Here is a 20,013-nt window from a genome sequence, read left to right as displayed (position 1 = left end):
TAGGTGCTGGGGACACACCGGTGATCAAAACAGACTGGAAAAACTATGTCCTCATGAAGTTTATATTTTAGTTAGAGAAGACAGACAATAAACGTAATAAAAAAAATACCTAGCATTCAGGTGGTGAGATGTGTAAGAGAAAAAAATAAAGCATGGAAGGGGGATGCGTAGAGGTTGTAATGTATACAGGATCATTCCCTATATTCTCCTATGCTGTAGATTCTTGGCAGATAATAATAGCAGGAGCAACAATCCTCTTACTGCTGGTAAAGACCACTCCAGGCCAGTGCACAGAAGGGAAGAGGATATGGGGAAGGAAAAAGAGAACTTAGATAAACAAGAGTGGGATTCAGCCCTGGGTTGTGGCTTTGCCACATCTGTTCCTACCTCAGTTTAGATCTCTGTGCCCAATCTGGGTAATGATATTAACAAAACCTGCCTCCTACCTCGTTCATGGAATACTGTGTTGATATGTCATATGGCCTATACGCTGATCCAAATATATTTGGATATATACATTCATGTTGAATATTATAAAGTTCATATTTGTGTCTTTATGTTTCTTTAATCACCTACTTACTGAACACCTACTACATGCCAGACCCTGCTCTGTACACTGGAGGTACAGCAGTAAGCAAGACACACAAAGTGTCCGTCCTCAAGGAACTTATGCTCTAATACAGGAGATGAAAAATTCAATAGTAAATTGAATAGAAAAGATACTGACAAGAAGAAGACGCCACTGAACAGTCCAGGCATGAGATGATCAAGTCCTGAACTTAGATGGTTCCCTAACAAGCTGAACTAAATTCGTAACTATCTGTGATCATAAAGCCCTTTCTATAAGGGAGTCATGGTAATAAATTTACTTGAAAATCCAATAGGACTATTGGGTATTTATAAAATGATGAAAGGGCTGCTTCCTTTCTCTTACTGACAGTCTGTTGTGTGGACAAATAGAAACATACCCTTCCACCTCCTAACGGTTTCTAGTTTGTGAACTGCGAAAGTGTTATTCCAAGTGGTATAAATAAGCATGCCTTTGGTTTCCAGAGTCTTTAGCAACTTATCACAGCACTACTGTTTTGGTTTTTTAAGTGGCAGTAAGAACCATTAACAGTAGTAAAAAACTATGCCATAATTACGGTAGGAACATGTCCTTTTCGAAACAGAAAATGAAGTAACAGATCTCCTAGGATTGCTGTTAGGCAGAGCGTTTCAGCAGAAGGGTAAAGAGAGGAATTCAAAAACACACACTTGGAAAAGAATCAACCCACACCTTTCATGTTCAAAGGCACCGGATGCTGAATAGATATGAGAGACTAGAGAACGAAAATGTGGTTATATCACACCCCAACACCTTGGGGAGAGAAGCCTACAAGATATGAAGCAGAAAGCTACAAGACAGCGTGTTGTAAGCACTAAATGCTTTTTTACGCACATTCTCAGCCTGGCTGATTTGCCCAAACACTCCTCTCTAGCCTGAGTAGCTCCATGGAGTGGGCTGTAATTGTAAAGCAGCCAGAGAGCAGTCCTGAGTGTGTGCAGATGAGTCCCTCCAGCCGAGATGGCAAGGAGACCAGCCTGACTGCACTTTTACATTGCATACCTTGGACCCAGACTGTAGAGGCCAACAACTCTCTGTGTGCACCACAATATGATCAGATTGAATGCTCATTACCTATGACATGAGTTTATTGTAAACACTGCTCTGAAAGAGGCGCTGCCTTGCACGCGTCTCAACTGTCAGGACAGTCTGCCAACCAAAACAACAAAATTTCCACACAAGTTTACCACCTCTGCTTGCTTACAGCAGCCAGACAACTCAAAAATCATAGTATTTGGCATGGTTTCCCCTTTGGATCAATGGCAATGGAACTCACTTAGATTATTAATGGAAGGGCTTTTATAAATTACACTTTAGGGGACCCCTTAAAGAAACATACACTTTCGTTATTGCTTCCCTTTAGAAACTTTGAATACCCTGGTCAGGATGTGGTCTCCTCTAAGATGAAGCTAACTTAGATCAGTGCCTTTTTTATTTTATTTTGGGATGTGATGTGTGTGTGTGTGTGTGTGTGTGTGTGTGTGTGTACACGCACACACACGCACATGCTTTCAAAAACAATAACTACAGCAAAACAAACAAACTGCCAAGGAAGGAGCTGGTATTCCCATCTTTGTCCTTCATAAGGAACAGAATGTCTGGATAATATATTTGGAGAAAAAATTGTTTTTTTAACTGCACTAGATATTTGATGCCAAATGTCTAATGAAATGAATATCGGGTAGTTATGAAAGATGTCTTTGGGATCTGCCTGGTCAACTGAGGAGCAAGATGTAAATATACAGGTATCATTAGAGCTTCCTGAATGGGGTAACCAGCTCTTCATTATCTATAAAATCTTTTCACAGAAAATACAATGTATTTTCAGGTCACCTCTCCTCAGTACCCAAAACCAGACAGAACCCAATGAAGTGAATGAAATTCAGAGATCTCTGTCCATCAGTCCAACTAGAATTCTGGCCACTATATTGAAAGCAAATGCACGATTTCACTATTCAAATACTGCTAGGAAACTCCACTGTTGGTTCTGACCCCCACTTTCTCCAAAAATAGCCCCTTCCTTCTGGTGACTATTTTAAGATAGAAAGAACCCTAAGAAAATATCAGAAGTTGAACTAGGCTGGGGAGAAGGAGAGGAAAATTTAGCAGCCAGAATGCATGTAGAATTTGAACGGAAGGTAAGTTCTTGGACCACCTGCCAAGATGTTTGCAAGCACTTTGCAGAGAATAAGTCTTCCTTCGATTAACAGTCCCCAGACTTTTCTCCCTGGGCAAAAGGACCAGAAACATCTCCATGGGTACTGAGCTACTACCACTGAAATCTAAGGACATTTCCTCTTTCCCCCAAAGAAAGTATGCTTTGGAAATAGCAAGGCATTCTAAAACACTCAGAAAAGTCTCTTTTGAAAAAAAAAAAGGGGGGGGGAGGTAGCAGTGACTGTAATTAACAGAGAAGCAGTTGTGGAACTTCTAGGGCTGTACTTAAAGAGCCATGCGGGAACAGGGTGAGCAGTCATGGCTGTAGCTGTGTAGTAAAATACTGACTGCAGAGAGAAACGGGGCAAGAGAAGTAAATGGATTTACTTACAGCCCTCGGAGCCGAAGCCAGATTTTCTCGATCTGTTCGGGTTGCAGGTATTTCAGAGAGTTGCTCTCAAATTCTTCAATCTCCTTGGTCGGCGACTCCATAGCTGCAGGTTATCAGTGGGAGTGAGGCTGGGAGAGTTTGGGCTGGCCCTCCCCGCCTCCTCGCCGGCCCGGCCCTCGAGCCCCAGCCGTGCGCCGCGCGCCTTTGCCTGTCACTTTCTGTGCGCGCTCCTCCTTCTGGGCCCCCCAAACCCGGACTTACAGGGGGCTCGCAGCGCCGGCGACCCCCGGCCCAGGTGCCTCCTGGAGGCGGCTGCGGGGACCAGCCATGGTCCCGAGCTGCTCAAGGAGAAAGCACCTGGACCTAGTGGGATTTTTTTTTTTTTTTAACAAAGCCACAGAAGCGAACCGTGAGGCAGCTGAAGGACTGGGGGGAGCGAGGGAGGACCGAGTGTGGAGGGGAGACAGTGAGAAGGGGAGACAGGGGAGGGGATGCGCCGAGAGGGAGCTGGGGCGGGCGGGGTGCTCCGACCCCGAGGCTGCGCACGGGGCTCCGCCCGCGCCCCCAGCCCGGGGCGCCCCGTGGCCTCCCCCCCTCCCGTCCCGCCCCCTCTCCCCTCCCCCACCGCCTCGCAGCCTTCGCGCCCCGTCTCTGTTTTCTTTCACTTACCAGCAGCTCCGCTGACAAGCGAGAAAAGTGACAACTGAGAAAAGTCGTCTGTCAGCGCGCCGGGGCTGGCGTCTGGTGTGACACCCGCGGGCGCGCAGGGAGGGGCGCGCCGGGCAGCGCGGTCCGCGGGGCACAGGCTCGCCAGGCTCTGGCCTCGGACCCGGGGCCCCGCGCGCCACGCACCGCCCCGGCGCACACAAGACCAGGCCCGCGGCGCCACGCGCGAGCCCAGGGACCCCGGGCTTGCGGGCCCCCCGGGGGGCTGCGGAGCAAACAGCGCGGCGAGCTTCCGCGGAGTTTATGGGGGGAGCCCTCAGGTATGGCTCACCTACTCGTCCTCCCTTGAGCCGCTTCCATTTTGAAATATTAAAGCAATTGGTAAGGACTAAAGTAACCACACATCACACTTAGAAGGTCCTGCTACGTTCCTGCTCTTGAGAGTCTTCGTTTCTCCCCCCCACCCCCCACCCATGGTGCGGAGAAAAGGAAAATAGAAACCAACAGTGAGGAGGTAGGAGTTTCCACGGATTCCACATACTCAAGAGGTCCCCGCGGGGCGACGGCTGAGCAGACGTTGGGACTGGCAAAGAGTTTCAGCTCCACAGAGTGGCAACGCACCGTCTGTTTCCCCCTAGGTCATTCACAGTGTCAATAACACCCTGTGTGCTCTGGAAGAATGGGACCAGCTATGGAGTTGGGAAGCGCGGTGGGATTAAGAGAGAGACCACAGACAGAACACTAGAAGATCCTGGCTCCGGGTGATTGCAGCCCTGACTGACCTCACAGAACTGGTGGTCAAACTCCCATCTAGAAGAAGCCACCAACACTTCCCTGGGCCATTTCAAAGCTGGCACTCAGGGCTCCTGAGATTCTGGGTGCAGCCTGCCCTGTAACCATAGTTCCCTCACAAGCAGTTAGATTCTTTCAGTCACATTCCCAGCGTCCTTTGGCTACCCATCAGTTACATACCTGCTTCTCAAAAATGAGAGACTTAAAGAACTCATGTTTCTTCATTGCTCAAGTAAAGTTACATTCATTGTGACCTTGACAAAGAAATAAAATGATAGTGTCAAAATCCTAAACGTTCACCCATTCGATGGTTGGCATTTACTTTCCAGAAATTAGAGGTTTCCATCCATCCAGTGGTGGGGATGGCATGGCTAGCCCCAGTCATTCCAGTGGAAGAAGGTATCTTCCACAAGGTGAGATGACAGACCTATTTGATTCAAAAGGACTTACACACTCACCTGCCACACAATCTGAAGTCACCTCATTAAAGTCAGTCCTTACGGATTTTCTGGAACCGCATACATTATCACTGAGTTAACACATTACTACCAGGCAAAGGTAGTATTAAGCAGCTACCATGTTAACATGAAATTGATATATCTGAAAAGAACCAATTACCTACCCAATGTCACCCAGCAGGGAGCAGTGACCTGCTAGAACTGGATGCTTAAAAAAAAAAAAAAAAAAAAAGACATTGTTTTAACCACTTGTTTTGGGGATGCAAGATGGGAGGCAGCATGGTCCCCAGAGAGGTTTCCATCTCTGTGAACTCTGGGCAGCCTGCTGTCAGAATATGGAAGTGTAGCAATGATAACAGCAGCAAACAGGTATCTCAAACTGTCTCCAGTCTGAGCACTGCTCTAAGGTTCTATGCTCACATAACACTGGCAACAAGTCTAGGACGCAAATACTATTATGATCATCCCCATTTTACAACAAGAGAGCTAAAGCACAAAGAGGTTATCCAAACCCACTGGAAAATGAACTGACCTGGAAAAGTGTTTGAGTTATGGCTCATTACCCTATCCAGTACAAATCTGTTCCCCTCACAGGGTCCCATTTTCCACCTGGCTAATGTAAAGAATTTAGGCATAAAGATTTTTTACATCTGTTCCACCTTCATGATTCTATGAGGTCATCTGGAGAGAACTGGGGAAAGGAATTGCTGAAAAGGGACATGCATATGGCTGAAAACATATTTTAATTATGGCATGGTTTCTCCAAGGACTGGCCTGGGATGAAAGGATACAAGAGAATAATAAAGCATATTCATCTTCCTGCCCTCCACCATATGTATGACCTTTTCCTTGTCTGAGTAGGATTTGGGTTAAGTCAGAGAAAAGTGAATTTTAGAAGAAAAAAGAAAGGAATAATTGTTCACTACAATTAAGCCCATCAGAAAGGGAAGACAAAAAAAATATCCTTTAAAAAGTTTCTAAAAAGTAATTTTGTTTCATTTTTAAAAACTTTTTAAAATTGTACATTAGAAAATTAGTAAAGATCTATCACTTTTTTTTTTTTTTATTTTAGAGCCATATAGTTTTTGGAGTGGGAGGGACCTTAAAGATAATCTGGTTTAGTAGAAGTTTACAGATTTTTTAAGCAACAGAACATTTTATGTAGAATAACATTTTATAAGGGACTCCAGTGCACACCTCATATTTAAAGATTATAGAAAGTGGTGCTCTGGTTGAATGGGGAAGGGGAGTGGGGAGTGCTTAGTTCTCAGAGACAGAGTCCACCTCTTCCTTCTCTATATCCCATCCCTGTGTGGCAAATACTCCCACTTCACAGATGAGAAAACTGAGGCTAAAGTACCATAGACTATCTTAGGATTTCTTGCTCCTAATCCAGGGTTGTTTCTAAAGCACATTATGAAAGGTTGTCTTCTCTCTGCCAACAAAGTATTACTACTTTTAGATGCACCATGTTATTATGTCACTCAGACTTTATTCTCTTTATGTATCACAGGCAGGATATGCTTGATAGTTGCAATAGCATTACAAGCCACAATTTCCACTGGCATTCCACCCAGAGACAAGCAATAAGTAGATGCAAACTCACCCAAAAACAAAAAATCTAAGAAAATGCAAAGCCACTCAAAACTTTGCTTTGGAGGTTCATTTCCATTGTAACTTCCTAACCCGACTTTTTCAGTAAGACGTTTTAGGAAATCTTATATGGTGAAACATCACTAAATACACACACACACACACACACACACACACAACACACACACATATACACACAGAGACATGCATACATGTGTAAATATGTAATGTACATAAACACACATACTTATATACATAAATATAACTGCCAAATTAGAGTATTTCCCCAAATAGGGGCACCTGGGTGGCTCAGTCGGTAAAGTGTCCGGCTCTTGGTTTCGGCTCAGGTCATAATCTCATGGTTCATGAGTTCCAGCCCCGCATCAGGGTCTGTGCTGATGGTGCAGAGTCTGCTTGAGATTCTCTCTCTCCCCTCTCTCTCTGCCCCTACCTCGTTTGCACTCTCTCTCTCTCTCAAAATAAACTTAAAAAATTATTTTAAAAAATAATAAAATAAAATATTTCCCCAAATAGACATAGAGTAACTTAGCCTAAGTACTAGCAAGCTCCTCTGCATCATAAGATCAGAGAGAAAGTGAGCTCCCTGTCTGTGGCAGAGTTCAAGGAGAAGCCGGATGACTATCAGACAAGGGAGGAGGCATCAAGCTTTGTAGGCATAAGAATTACCCCTCAGGTCCCTTTCATCTCTAAGATTTCATAACCCAACAATAATCACAATAACCACAACCACTACCCTTACCAGTTATTGAGCACTACTAAATGCCAAGTGCCATGCTAAGCACATCACAGGTTGTTTCCTCCTCAAGAAAACACTTCAAAAGAGTTCATCATGCCCATTTACAAGCAAAGACAGAAAAGGCTCCCAAAGGTCAGCTCACTTTTGCAAAGACATGCAGTCAATAAGTGTCAGAGCCAGGCTTTAACCCCAGACCAAGTGCAAAGCTCCTGTTCTTTTCCCTTTGTTATACCACCTCCTTGCAGACACATAAAAAGACAAGTAAAGGGGTATATAGCAAAAAGGGTAGGGCTTCAAGATCACAGGTGAAGGGTCACTGATACTGTGGGGGAATTAGGAAGGCTACATAGCAGAGGTGACATTCAAACTGGATCAGGAAAATGGATCTGAAGAAGCTGTTTACGTGGAAGATGGGTGGAGGCAGATGACTCTGGAAAGAGCACACTGCTTGAAAAGAAACACAGAAGCATGAGAAGGTGTAGAGTGTACAGTTCTTCACAAACACTTTTATGTGGCTTGACTATAAGGGCATGACTAAGACAGGCAGGAGAAAATGCTGAAAGGGTCTGCCAGACTCTGTGGTCACAGAAGTAACTCAGTCTCTCTCCAGATGATGGAGAGCTGGGGGTGGCTCAAGGCAGAGGAAGGCATGGTCACATGTCAATGGTACTCGCTGCCCTGAATATGCAGCACACACGGAGGTCAGCTCTCCAGGAACCTACCACGGGCGTGTGCAACAACCATGGGGCAAATGATCACCAGGGCTCCGTAAGAAGAATCTGGCTATCAAATACAAACAAGCTCCTCAGCCTACGGAGAACGAAGAGCTGCACAAAGAAAAAAGATAAAATCAGAAAAAGCACAGCACTGTCTCCCATGAACACCCGTCTTCCAGCTACAAGATTAGGACCGCTTGCTTTGACCTTCATGAAGCAAACCAGAGCCCTTGTTACAGTTTTCATGACTCAGGAGTGGCATCATCCAGAGAGTCTCTCAGTAGCAGATGGGGGAGAATTCTAGAGAAGTATTAAGGATATCGGAAGTAGCACCACCAGGCACATCAGCCCCTCCTTCCCACTCAAGCCAGAACATAACACAATGTCAATAGAGACATTGACGTATCGTCAATGGAGACAATAGAGAAGACACATTGTCTTCTCTCCCACTGGCTTCCCTTTCTGGCAAGGGGCCTCTTTGGTGACAGGTACACTGTCTTTTCCCTTTGAAGTCCTCTCATTGTGGTTTTATAATTTGGGTCAGACTCTGTCCCAGGAACCACCTCCACCTGAAAAAAGAAAGTGCAAGAAGAGGCAGTGAACTGCTAAGCACAGAGGACCCCCGTTCTCAGGCCCATCTGAAATGGGGCTCTGAGTAGCCAAATCTCAACCGTCCAGAGTTTGGCCCAGAGAGGGGGGGAGAGGAGACAGGAGAAGAAAGAGGATGGAGTCCCAGGCCAGGAGTGGTCTCATGTAACCTGCGTGTGGCCCAGTGTCTGCCCCTTTCTGTGGCAGGATCCTTCAATTGCTCTGACAGGACAAGCTCATGTGATGCTTCCACCGGAGGTGGTACAGGCAAACTGAAGGGCTAAGTGTAGCACTGAATCACATGTGACCTAGGACACGAAACTTCTCTTCTCTGGCCATGGCTGGGTTGGACTCAGTGACCTCTGGATCCCTTCTTAGCTCTCACATACCCCAGTCTGAAACCCAAGCCTGGCCTGGGACAACCATGCTTTTTTGGCCCTCCAAAAAAAGCTACAGGAAAACTGGAGTGCTACCACTGGCTAGATTTGACTATAATAAACATCACTTAGGTTGGCCAATCAAGGCCATCCACCCTGTATCTCTGAACAAAGTGACCAGTCTAAGGGAGCCACATAACTAAAGCAGATCTAATATTGGTTCCTTATGAGAGATTTGATGTGGCCACTGGGAAAGAGAGAGAGGGTCTGTCTTTTCTTTGAGATAGCATTATAAAGCTTGAGGTTATCTTGGCCTGGGTACATCGTTACCATGTAGAGAAAATATACCAGAAAAATGACACCAACACAGAGGAAAACAGAGAGAAAAGCTAAAGACAACAAGAAACAAATGTTACAGGATCTTTTTGAGCCCCTTGATCCTGCTATGGCTGAAGCCAGAGCTTCCCATGGACTTTTAAGTTATATGAACCAAATAAATGTCCCCTCCCCCCATATTTTCTCACTTGAGCTAACTTGAATCAGAGTTCTGTCACTGGCAACCATAAAAATCCTAACAGAACTCCCATAGAGGATTTTTGTAAGGAGCTTAAAAAAAAAAAAAAAAAAAAAAAAAAGCATGGCCAGTACCTTAAACACTGAAAGCTCTCATAACATAGTATAGCTCCTCCACCATCTCATCCATCCAACGGGACATGAAGGGAAGGAAACTGGAAATGGTACAGTACCTTGGAGTGGGCAGGGCACCCAAGGTAAATACAAGGAGACTTATCATCTCAACAAATAGATACCTCAATAATTTCATTTCAATAACAGTTTGGTAACAACCTATCAAAGCACTGCCATTATTATGTACATTAGTTCTTCAAAACAATCCTGAAGTTAGTGAAACACATTATTTTTATCTCAAGTTTTGACATGAGGCGGATGAGGTCCAAATGATCTGTTGGCTTCCCTTCCCTGGTCTACCATCCAGCTAGTGGCCAGGTAGCATGACAATACACAGCTTCCTGACTCCTGGCCCTGGTGGCCACTCTGCCTCTCAGAACACACTGCCAACCCTGCAGAATTAACTTGGCTGTTCTAATGAAATTGAAAATTTTGCTCATGTAAAACTGCTGATGCTACAGTCAGCCAAATTCCGACCCAAATGCACATAAATCAGCGGGTTGTTCTTCCTATCACTGTAAAGCAAATTTGAATGTGGAAAACCTCAGCGCTGAAAAGGATCTTAGCAATCCTCTTAGCCAAGTTGCTAATTACATTGACAGGAACAAGCAGCCCAAGCAGGTTAGATAACTGTCCACCAGACCCGGTGCTTGGCAGTGGCACAGCTGAGACCAGAAGCCATGTCCCGGTGCTCCACTAGCCCTGAGTTTCCTTCCCGAATCTCAAGAATGGCTCCTGCTCCTATCCGAGGACTTGGTTCAACAGTTTGTTCACAGATAAGGAGAAGGAATGACCACTAAAAGCATAAGCCATTGGCAAAGGCTTCCTGAAGGAAAAAGCTAGAGAAGAGAGGCTCCAGGAACATGAAATTGCATACGGTGGCCCTGATAACACAAGGAATCTGGTGTGACCAGTATAGGGGGGGCCAAGAAAGGGACAACAGGCAAAGGCTGGATATGCAGATTGAGGTGGGCCAAGGCTCCCATATGAAAGATTAGTCCTTGTATGCTCTTGCCAGTAGGGAATCATTAAAATCTGTTGAGAAGGTGTATGGTAGATGCAAAGCAGAATTGTGATTTAACAAGGACAATTTATAAAGAATGATAAATTTTTTTCCTGGGGCGTTGCGTTGGCTCAGTCACTGAGTGTCAGACTCTTGATTTTGGCTCAGGTCAGAGTCTCATTTTTGTGAGATCAAACCCTGCATGGGGCTCTGCACTGTCAGCACAGAGCCTGCTTGGGCTTCTCTCTCTCTCCCTCTCTCTCTCTGCCCATACCTCTCTCTCTCTCTCTTTCAAAAACAAATAAATAAACTTAAAAAAAAAACTTTTTCTCAAAAATTGTTCTTGAACTGTCACCAGAGAAAAAGATTTGCAGATTCTCATCTCTGTAGCAGGGCAGGGGAGGGGTGATAACACAGACACAATTTCACAAACAAACGCTAGGACTTTTAAAGTTCATTCACTCACTGAGTGCTTACTATGTGGTAGGCACTATGTGATAGTAAGTGTGCAGTGGTCAATAAAAAATCCAGTCCCCGCAAATAGGGAAACAGATAACACAACATCATCATAAGTTGTGAAAAGTGCTAAAAAGAAAATAAACAGAGTCCAGTACAGAAAACAATAGGGGTGGGGCCTATTTATAAATAGGTTGGTATCAGCCAACTACTGCTATATAATATACCACCCTCTAGGATTTAGTGGTTTAGAACAACAGCAACCATTTTTTGCCCCCTCGTGATTTTGGGGGTTGACCAGGCAGTTCTTCCACGGGTCTTGTTTGGGGTCTCTCATGCAATTGGAGCTATAATATCCAATATGGTTTCACTCACTTGCTTGTCAGAGCAAGCGTTCTGAGAGGGAGGAGGTGAAGAAGCTGCCAGCCCTCGCAAAGGCTGGGCCCAGAACTGGCACAGCATCACTTCCGCTGCATTTGGTTGCCTAAAGCAATCATAGTGCTAGCTCTGATTCAAGGGCAGGAGGAGAAATAAACTCTACCTTCCAAGGTGGAGGGAGAGGGAAGAAAGTGACACAGATTTTAGAGCCATCTTTAATCTACCTAGGTGGTCAAGGATGGCCTCTGTAAGCAGGTAACATCTGAGCCAAGACCTGAAGGAAGAAAAGAAATCATCCAGCTAACAGAAAGGAGGAAAACATTTCTGACAAGAGAGAACAACATACGCAAGGATTCTGAGGCAGGAAGAAGCTTGATGTGGTTAAGGAATGGAAGGCAGTTAAGTTGTGGCTGAAGGATGTGACAAAGGGCAGAGTAGCCTGGGGTGAGAGGCGGAGGCAGCCAGGTGGGGCCACAGCAGAGCCTTGAGGGCAGATTTAAAGGCTGGCTTTCACTTGAAGTACAAGGAGAAATCACTCAGGGATACCAAGAGATACAAGTTTGTCAAGGGTCACTCTGGTTGCTACATGAAGAATGGCTGGAAAGGAATAAGAATGTCCCCTGGCCTAATCAGAGATGCTAACTAATCTCAAAAAGTGATCTGAACTGGGTGGCTCAGTTGGTTGGGTGTCCGACTTCGGCTCAGGTCATGATCTCGCTGTTCGTGGGTTCAAGCCCTGCATCGGGCTCTGTGCTGACGGCTCAGAGCCTGGAGCCTGCTTGGGATTCTGTGTCTCCCTCTCTCTGCTCCTCCCCTGTTCATGATCTGTCTCTCTCTGTCCCTCAAAAATAAATAAACGTTAAAAAAAATTTTTTTTGAAAAAGTGACCTGAACTGAGGGGAGACTGTAATGAGCTCCAACATCCAAAACCCACAGTGACAACACTGAACTAATTCAATCAGTGATGATGAACTAACTTCCCTGTTGGTAGCATTACTACAGGATTTACTAGACTAGCATCCCGGAAGACAGAGATCACAAGTATCCTGTCCATCACTGTCCCCAAGGGCATAACAGGCCAACTGGCCCATGACCAACTTGAGCTTCTCAGAGAAGGACTGTGAAATTTATTTCATTTATAGTCCAAGATGATTACTGCCATATGAACTATAGTCAATGAGCACATCTGAGACATGCAAACAACTAGACCAGAAGCTAATTTGGGGTTGTTTGAGGAAAGGCCAATAAGGCACTGCCCAGCTTGCATTTTGGTTCATAAAGGGTTAACTTTCAGTTATCCAGCAGCTGTACTTCCAAATAAATGAAATGTTACCTTTTGTGTGATTAAGGATACAAGGGGAATGAGGGGATATACTCCTGACAGTATCTTCAAAATTGTTCTCTGGGATATCTAAATGGCCCATTCTAGTACTTCTGATTCCCAGAAGTAAAAGGATTTTTAAGACCCAGGAGAATAAAAGAATAATGTCTCCATGAATGCCTTCCACCCATATGCTTTTGACAGATTTGTGCTAATAAAAAAGACCCCGAAGGCACCTTGATTTGGCCCATAGTCCTTCATATGTACAAACTGACAGACTCATCAGAAGTTGGCATACACTTACCTTGCTACTTCTGAGAGTTACAGACTCCTATAAGCAGGGAGTAGGACCTGATTTATGGAGAGGAATGGAAACTTACGGGCACAAATTAAAATTAATTAGCATGCAAGGCAAATCTTAGCCAGAGACTCTAAAAGCTGTGTGCCACCAGTACCCCCGGGGAACTGGGTGGACTCCCACAGGTATAGATAGTTCTATGGATTCTCCACTGCTTGGGCTAAATGTCAATGAAGAAATGACAATTATTCTCCTCAGTGGGATTTCAGAAGCACTTGAGAATTTAAAACCAAAGCATTGAAAAGAAAGGGTGCTGAGTCCTTGAAAATAGCTCCAATGTAGTCAGTGAAGATGCTGTTAGCAGCCATTCTGCTTTCACTGTGGGCAAACCAAGCACAGCCTTCCACATCAGTCTCTAGGTAACAAAGATTTCATTTCATACTTCCTGTCTCCATCTCGAGCACAAAGAGCATTTGTGAAAATCAGTCCCCACCTCACCTGTCCATACAACATAGCAGAAGTACCCTCTGCATCCTGTGCAGAAATCAGTCTCATTTGCCGTGAAGGTTCCAATTTTAATGATCAGAGTAATAATTTCCCATATACTCCTATTCTACATATGACTCAATCTATCAGAAACCATTCTGCCAGATCGAATTCCAAGCAATGCCTAAACATGCTCCTATAGCCTGGGACTTGGGACCACATTTCATATTCATTTATTGCAGGATTGATCTGTCTCTAACTATGTGCTAGAACCAGCCGGTCAGAGAGGAAATTTTAATGCATGACCTTTTCAAAACCCCTCCATCTCTCATAGCAAAGTCAAACTTGGTTAAGGGTTTATTGACAGAGGGCTGGCCATTTACTACTGGTCACCTCGTTAGCTTTATTTGATAACTATGGCTCTTAGAAACAACATTCTCATCAAATGAAAATGTGCTTGTGTCAGAATATTGGCAGGGAGACTTACATCATTCAATCTGATTATAAATTTGATTAAAATTGCAATGATAGCCTACCTCCCACGGTTACTATCCAGCCCCGGAAACCACGACTAATAAATGCATCATCATAAACCACTTAAAACATAAAGGAAAGGAGGTGGGGGGGAGGGAGGAAGGAAAGAAAACCACTCCTTAAAAAAGCTACGGAATTCAACGGTAAAAAAAAAAAAAAAAAAATCTGAAAATGTAGTGATGGGGCTTTTCTTTCTGTTTCTCTCTCTTTTTTAAACCCAATTAAGCAGGGGCTTACATTTGAGAGCTTATCAGAGTTTGCTCTCCAAAAGTACATGTGAACGCATTATTCTGGGCATTTTGGCAGCAGCCTGGCGCCGCGTCATTTCGTGCTATGGCTGAGCCCATCTCCCTCGCATTTGCAAACATTGGGGACACGCTTTTCTCGTCGGCCAGGTCCGCCAAGGCGGCCAGAACCTCGCAGCGGCGAGGAGGCTCCATTTGTCCCAGCTGCTGCTAACCATCGCGCCAAATCAATATCCCGTCAGAAGGCGCTTTCACCGCAGCAATTGATAGCGCCCCCGAGGCTCCGTGACGTCGCCCGGTGTTTGCTAAGCGAAGGAAAATCCCTCTTTGCACCCGGGGCTCTGACCTCACTCCCAGCGGAGCGCGCCTGCCTGTCCTTAATCACCCGTGAAATGGTGCAGGGGGGGAAACGGTGCGGAGGAGGGGCAGCGCGGAAATAACCCAGGGGACGACCAGATGTGACTCATGCTTTTCACCTTTGAAGGGAAGTCACATTTTGGAGCAGGATTCCACTCTGGCCTGCTTCCAAGGGACACAAGAGAGAGAATACCCTTCCTGTTCTCCGCTGACAAGGACCGTGCAATGCAGCTGGAAGAAAAGGGCCAACATCAATAATGCATCAGGACCATGGCTGACATAGTTTTCGGCTATCTGGGTAATTGAGCAGTTGTCAAAATATAGCTCTAAAAGGCCATGTGTGGACAGAGCCAGCACGGTTACTGAAAGGGCAGACTTAACCCTGCATAGTGTCCAGAGGACATATCCAATCTCTCCTCCTCCCCAAAATAAATATTTGCTGCCAATGTGAGTTAGTAACAGTACTAGTAGCAGTATAGTAATAACAACAGCTACTGTTTATTGTATATAGTATGTACCACCCTCTTTGCAAGCATGATAACCCCTGAAACCCCCACAGAGAAACTTAACTTGCCCGACGTCATATTGTAAGTGGCAGAACTGGATTTGAGCTGAAGCCTGTCACTGGCCTACCCCACCACTATGGTGTCTCTCAGAATTAGGTGTTTTTGCGTAAAGTGGAAGGCTGATTCCATGTGTCTGATCAACAAATAGTTCTCTGACCCAGAACCCTCTGACGATGGTACTATGGCTTTGCAATTGCAGAACACTGCAAGCCAACTTTAAGCAGCTTTATAGTCAAGAATGAGGAGAGTGGGGAAGTGACCACTAACCCAAGACCACACTTGCAAACAGTGGCAATATGCTGAAATGAAAAGGACCCTGCAGTGAGAAACTTAGCAGCTAGTCTCTTAGCAAATGTCAAGTATACAAGACAGTATTATTAACTAGAGCCACCGTGCTGCACATTAGATCCCCAGAAAGCATTCATCCTGTGTACCCAAAACTGTGTACCCTTTGACCAACATCTCCCCATTTCCCTGCCCCCCACACCATCCCTGGCAGTCACAATTCTACTCTCCACTTTTATGAGTTCAACTGCTAAGGGGGTAAATCTTAAGCATTCTCACCACGACCACCAAAAAAAAGGTAACTAGGTGAAGTGATAGGTATGTGAATTAGCTTTATTGTAGTAATAATCTCACAATATGTACATACTTGTGTGTGTGTGTGTGTGTGTGTGTGTGTGTGTGTGTAAATCCATCACATTGTGCACTTTATACTGCAGTAAAGCTGGGGGGGGGAGAGTCTACAATTGTCATCATGGGAGCTGTTTCACTCATTCATTTGAGGATCTACAAATAGACCCTTACCTTTAGAAAGCCACAGCACAGCCGTGCCATGTGCCACACAGGTTTCTGGGAAAGCATGCTCTCTTCCCAAGGGTTTCCAATGACCAAAAGGGAACACACAGTTTGGGACTCCAGAAAGAAACCCCACATATCACATACCCAGGAAACCCTCTTATCACCCACTCCATTGTCTCGTTTTTGCCTCGGGAGCATTCTTCCTTCTCTCCAGAGGAGAGACCCCAGTAAAAATTTTGCTTGTTTGCTTCATTAAGGCAGGACAAAATACTTCCTTGGTACTATTTTCTTGCCTTTTAAGCCTCTCTCATTCCTTTCATCTAATTTTTCTGTTGCAAAAATGAAAAGAAAACGTCTTCCTGGAATGATACATGCAAATGAAGAGGCACTGGTGGGAGCTGAGATGAAATGCTACAGAGCTGAAAATAATGCACCGAGCTAAGCAAGCCAGCGGGCTCCTCGTTGATAACACAAATAATAATGGTGGTAATCATAATAATAACAGCAATGTATTAATAATAACAGCAGCAACGCTTCTGCATTTATCTCCCTTTGGGACAGTCCTTTTCTTGCCTTTTCTCAGGTTTCCCAAATCCGAACACGGAATTAGGCGGAGGGCCTGAAGGGAGGGACTCTGCCCTCTGTGATCTGTACTCAGATTAATGAAGCATTCATAACACCTGTGCTTACACTTCTCACACTGTCATCTCAGCCATCTCGGGGCTGGTTTCATCTGCGTCTGAGCAAGCCTTTAAATTCCAGCAGCACCAGGGATTCAAAAGGCAATGACCTTCACACACACACACACACACACACACACACACACACACACACACACACAGGCTTTCCTCTCACCACCCAGGAAGCTGGGGGCTCAGCACCAATACCAGACAAAAGCCACCTTCCACCCTGGAATTAATCATCATTTCAGAGTTTCCATTACAAATCTCTGTTTAGAGAGCCCAGAATAGCAGACCAATCATGGGGTTTTAGAGTGGTTTTAAACTTTTATGGATCAAGGACACTCTTTGAGAATCTGATAAAAGCTACAGATTTTCACTCTATTTAAATAAAATGTGTACACTACGATTTGCATATACAAGGAGACTCTTGGACTCTCCTGGAGCTCATCCAGCCTCCTTTCCCAAAAATCCTACTGTGGTTCAAAGATGTGTGTGCGTGTGTGTGTGTGTGTGTGTGTGTGTGTGTGAATCTAGTTTTTTCTTCTTAGCACTAAAAGAAAATGCTATGAACTAAAAGGAGAAGATAACTAATAAAAAATATAATTCAAGTTCTTCAAGAAGGGAACTGTGTTTAATGAGCACGAAATACATGCCAAATTCTCTACCAGGTATATGATACGCGTATGTGCATTTAATCCTCTTTACAATCATGCAACAAGGGCTGTGTCTTTCATATTCACCTCTCCATCCCTAATGCCTTTCCCACTTCTGGTCCTCCTTAATTACTTGCTGGATGAATTAATTATTACTCTTTTGCAGATGAGGAAACTGAGCCCCTGAGAGGTTAAGTAACTTAAATCAGACAGGGAATAAATGCTAATAGAGGCAGGGCTGAACTCATATCTGCCTGTCCCCTTTCTCTTGTGCCTTGATGAGCATTTGGTATAAGGGACTAAAGCAAAGACCCAGACATAGTATACAAATGATATGCTCTGTTGGTGGCAAGAGTTGTGGGAAAGAGGAAGAGCAGAGTAGGTGGGCTGGGAGTATGTGGAGGGGCTGGGGCAGGTCGCAATATGGATCAGGGTGCTCAGTGGTGGCCTCTGTGAAAGATGACATTTGAGCAGAGCCTGGGAGGAAATGAAAGGATGCGCCAAGTGGAGGAGTATGCCAGGGAGGGGAACGGTCTGGGCCGGTAGTATGCCTGGTAGCTCAAGGAACAAGTCAGGAGACCAGGGGGAGACTCATAGAAGGTGGGGTTGGAGAGGCGATAGGGGTGCTGTGGAAAGACCATGTGTCAGTCATTGCAAGGACTCTGGCTTTTACTCAAGGTGAATGGGAACTCACTGCAAGATCTGGAGTTGGGCAGAGGCATGATCTGACCTCATCTTACAAAGACCACTTTGGCTGTTGACGTGAAGACGGAGGGTGGTGGGGAAAAGGTAGGGGTGGGGAGACCAGGTATGAGGCCACATCCAGTTTTCAGGCAAAAGATGATGGTGGCTTGGCCAGGATGGCAGCAGTGAAATAGAGAGAAGTATATTCTGGACATGTGAGAGAAGAGAGGAGGAGTTAAGATGACCCAAGAAACAAAACTGACATCTGTTCAGGCTGATCCCTGCCTTCTAGGTAGGCAAGCCTTGAAAGCCTGCTCTTATTTTCAAGGTCTCAAAACCAACCTGAGAGGAATAATGTGTTTACAGTCTTCAAATACATTTCTTTTTTTTTCCATGAAAGAGATATTCTTGCGTTATAGCCTTGTGAAAAAAGAGGAAGGACTTCCTTAAAAATTGCATGTTTTTCACTTCCGAGTTCTCGAAAGCAAGCTTTGGAAAAGTGTTTCCTTTGTCTTACTCCCTACCTTCATATCTAAGGCTGCATGGCCTTCCCTCCTGCTCTGCTGCACACCAGGTCGGTACTGGAATGTGCTCCCGCTGTCCACTAAACACCAGTGCTTCCAAAGAGCTTTCTGAAATGGGGAGCTCTAGGCAGATGCTGACTTCCAGGTGACCCGAATCTGACACCAGGAGTGAGAAGCCAGGGCTGTCCCCTCTGCTCCCATGAAAAACACAGACATTCCTGGCTAGCCTAGGCTGCCAGGCAAATGTTGAGCCATCAGCTCTGGACACAATCAAAAGTGAATGTGGAGCTCGCTTCCGGATCCCACTGCGCAGCCAAGAAGACAGTCCACGGGAGGTTAAAGCAAAAGTGCTGAAGGATTTGCAGAGGGTAAGTCTCCCACTTACTTCCATCGAGGGTTTGCTTTTGAAAAAATGCTACGGTGGAAAAGCCAGGATGATAAGAAAACTACATTTTTGTAAGGAAAAATGTATTACACATCTACTATGTGCATGGCACTACCATCTTGCGGAATTCCACACAACATCCTGGGAAGCCAGCATTATTTTCTCCATTGTTCAGAGAAGGAAAGGTTAAAGAGGTTAAGCAACTGGCCCAAAGGGATCCAGCGAGTCAGTACAGATGTCTGACTACAAATAACAGCTTCCACCATAGCTGCCTGTAGGCTGACTGACTGTCCTCCGTGTGCCTGGGACCGAGAGGGCTCTCAGGATGCAGGATTTTCAGTTTGAAGTGCAGGAAAGCTCTCAGGCAAACCAGGACGAGAGAGTCACTCTAGCTGCCTCTTGAAATGAAAATATGCCCATAAAAAATGCAACCATTTCATGAATATCTAGAAAATTCAGTAGAATAATTTAAGTCTTTAAAAAACGTCATTGAGAAAATTAAAAGTGCACACTCTTATTTAAGGTAAATATGGGCTCCAAAGGGGCTCACCTTTAAGAAAGGCAGGTTTCTTTTCTTTTCTTAATAGCCAATCTTCTGTGATCACAAGAGTGAGTCCTTGGTGAGAATTTGCTGCAGAACATTAATCCCCAATTTCCCACACATTCAACTCCACACTAGAATCGGTCCTCCAGCCGACTCCCAAAGCACACTTGCCAGTTGTGAGTGTTCCCAAATCCAGTTGCCTTTTGCATCTGCTTGCTGCAAAATGTCAATCGCATCTCTTGCTCGGGTCATTATGATGTATACCCCTGACCAATTTACCCAAGGACTCTGGCCCGATGTCTTGCT

At 45.1% G+C, this 20,013-nt stretch overlaps 1 protein-coding gene across 7 annotated transcripts in view; it reads right to left on the bottom strand.

Moving 5' to 3' along the window:
- Positions 1–20,013, bottom strand: part of PDE1C (phosphodiesterase 1C) — a 513,888-nt gene that overhangs the window by 302,840 nt on the left and 191,035 nt on the right. The window contains exons 1-2 of one of the 7 annotated variants that reach the window (XM_086693133.1): positions 3,825–3,971; positions 3,156–3,258 (exon numbers count right to left, since the gene is read on the bottom strand). The exons of the other annotated variants lie outside the window; for them this stretch is intronic. Coding sequence (XP_086549259.1) covers positions 3,156–3,256 — 101 coding nt within the window. The 5' untranslated portion in view covers positions 3,257–3,258; positions 3,825–3,971. Of the gene's footprint in view, positions 1–3,155; positions 3,259–3,824; positions 3,972–20,013 lie in introns of those variants that run through there. 7 annotated transcript variants of the gene reach the window in all.

This window comes from Puma concolor, chromosome A2 (assembly GCF_028749965.1).
Source record: "Puma concolor isolate L17-30 chromosome A2, mPumCon1.1.hap2, whole genome shotgun sequence".
Taxonomy (NCBI): Eukaryota; Metazoa; Chordata; class Mammalia; order Carnivora; family Felidae; genus Puma; species Puma concolor.
Note: the sequence above shows the minus strand (reverse complement) of the source record. Positions and strands in the feature narration are given on the sequence as shown.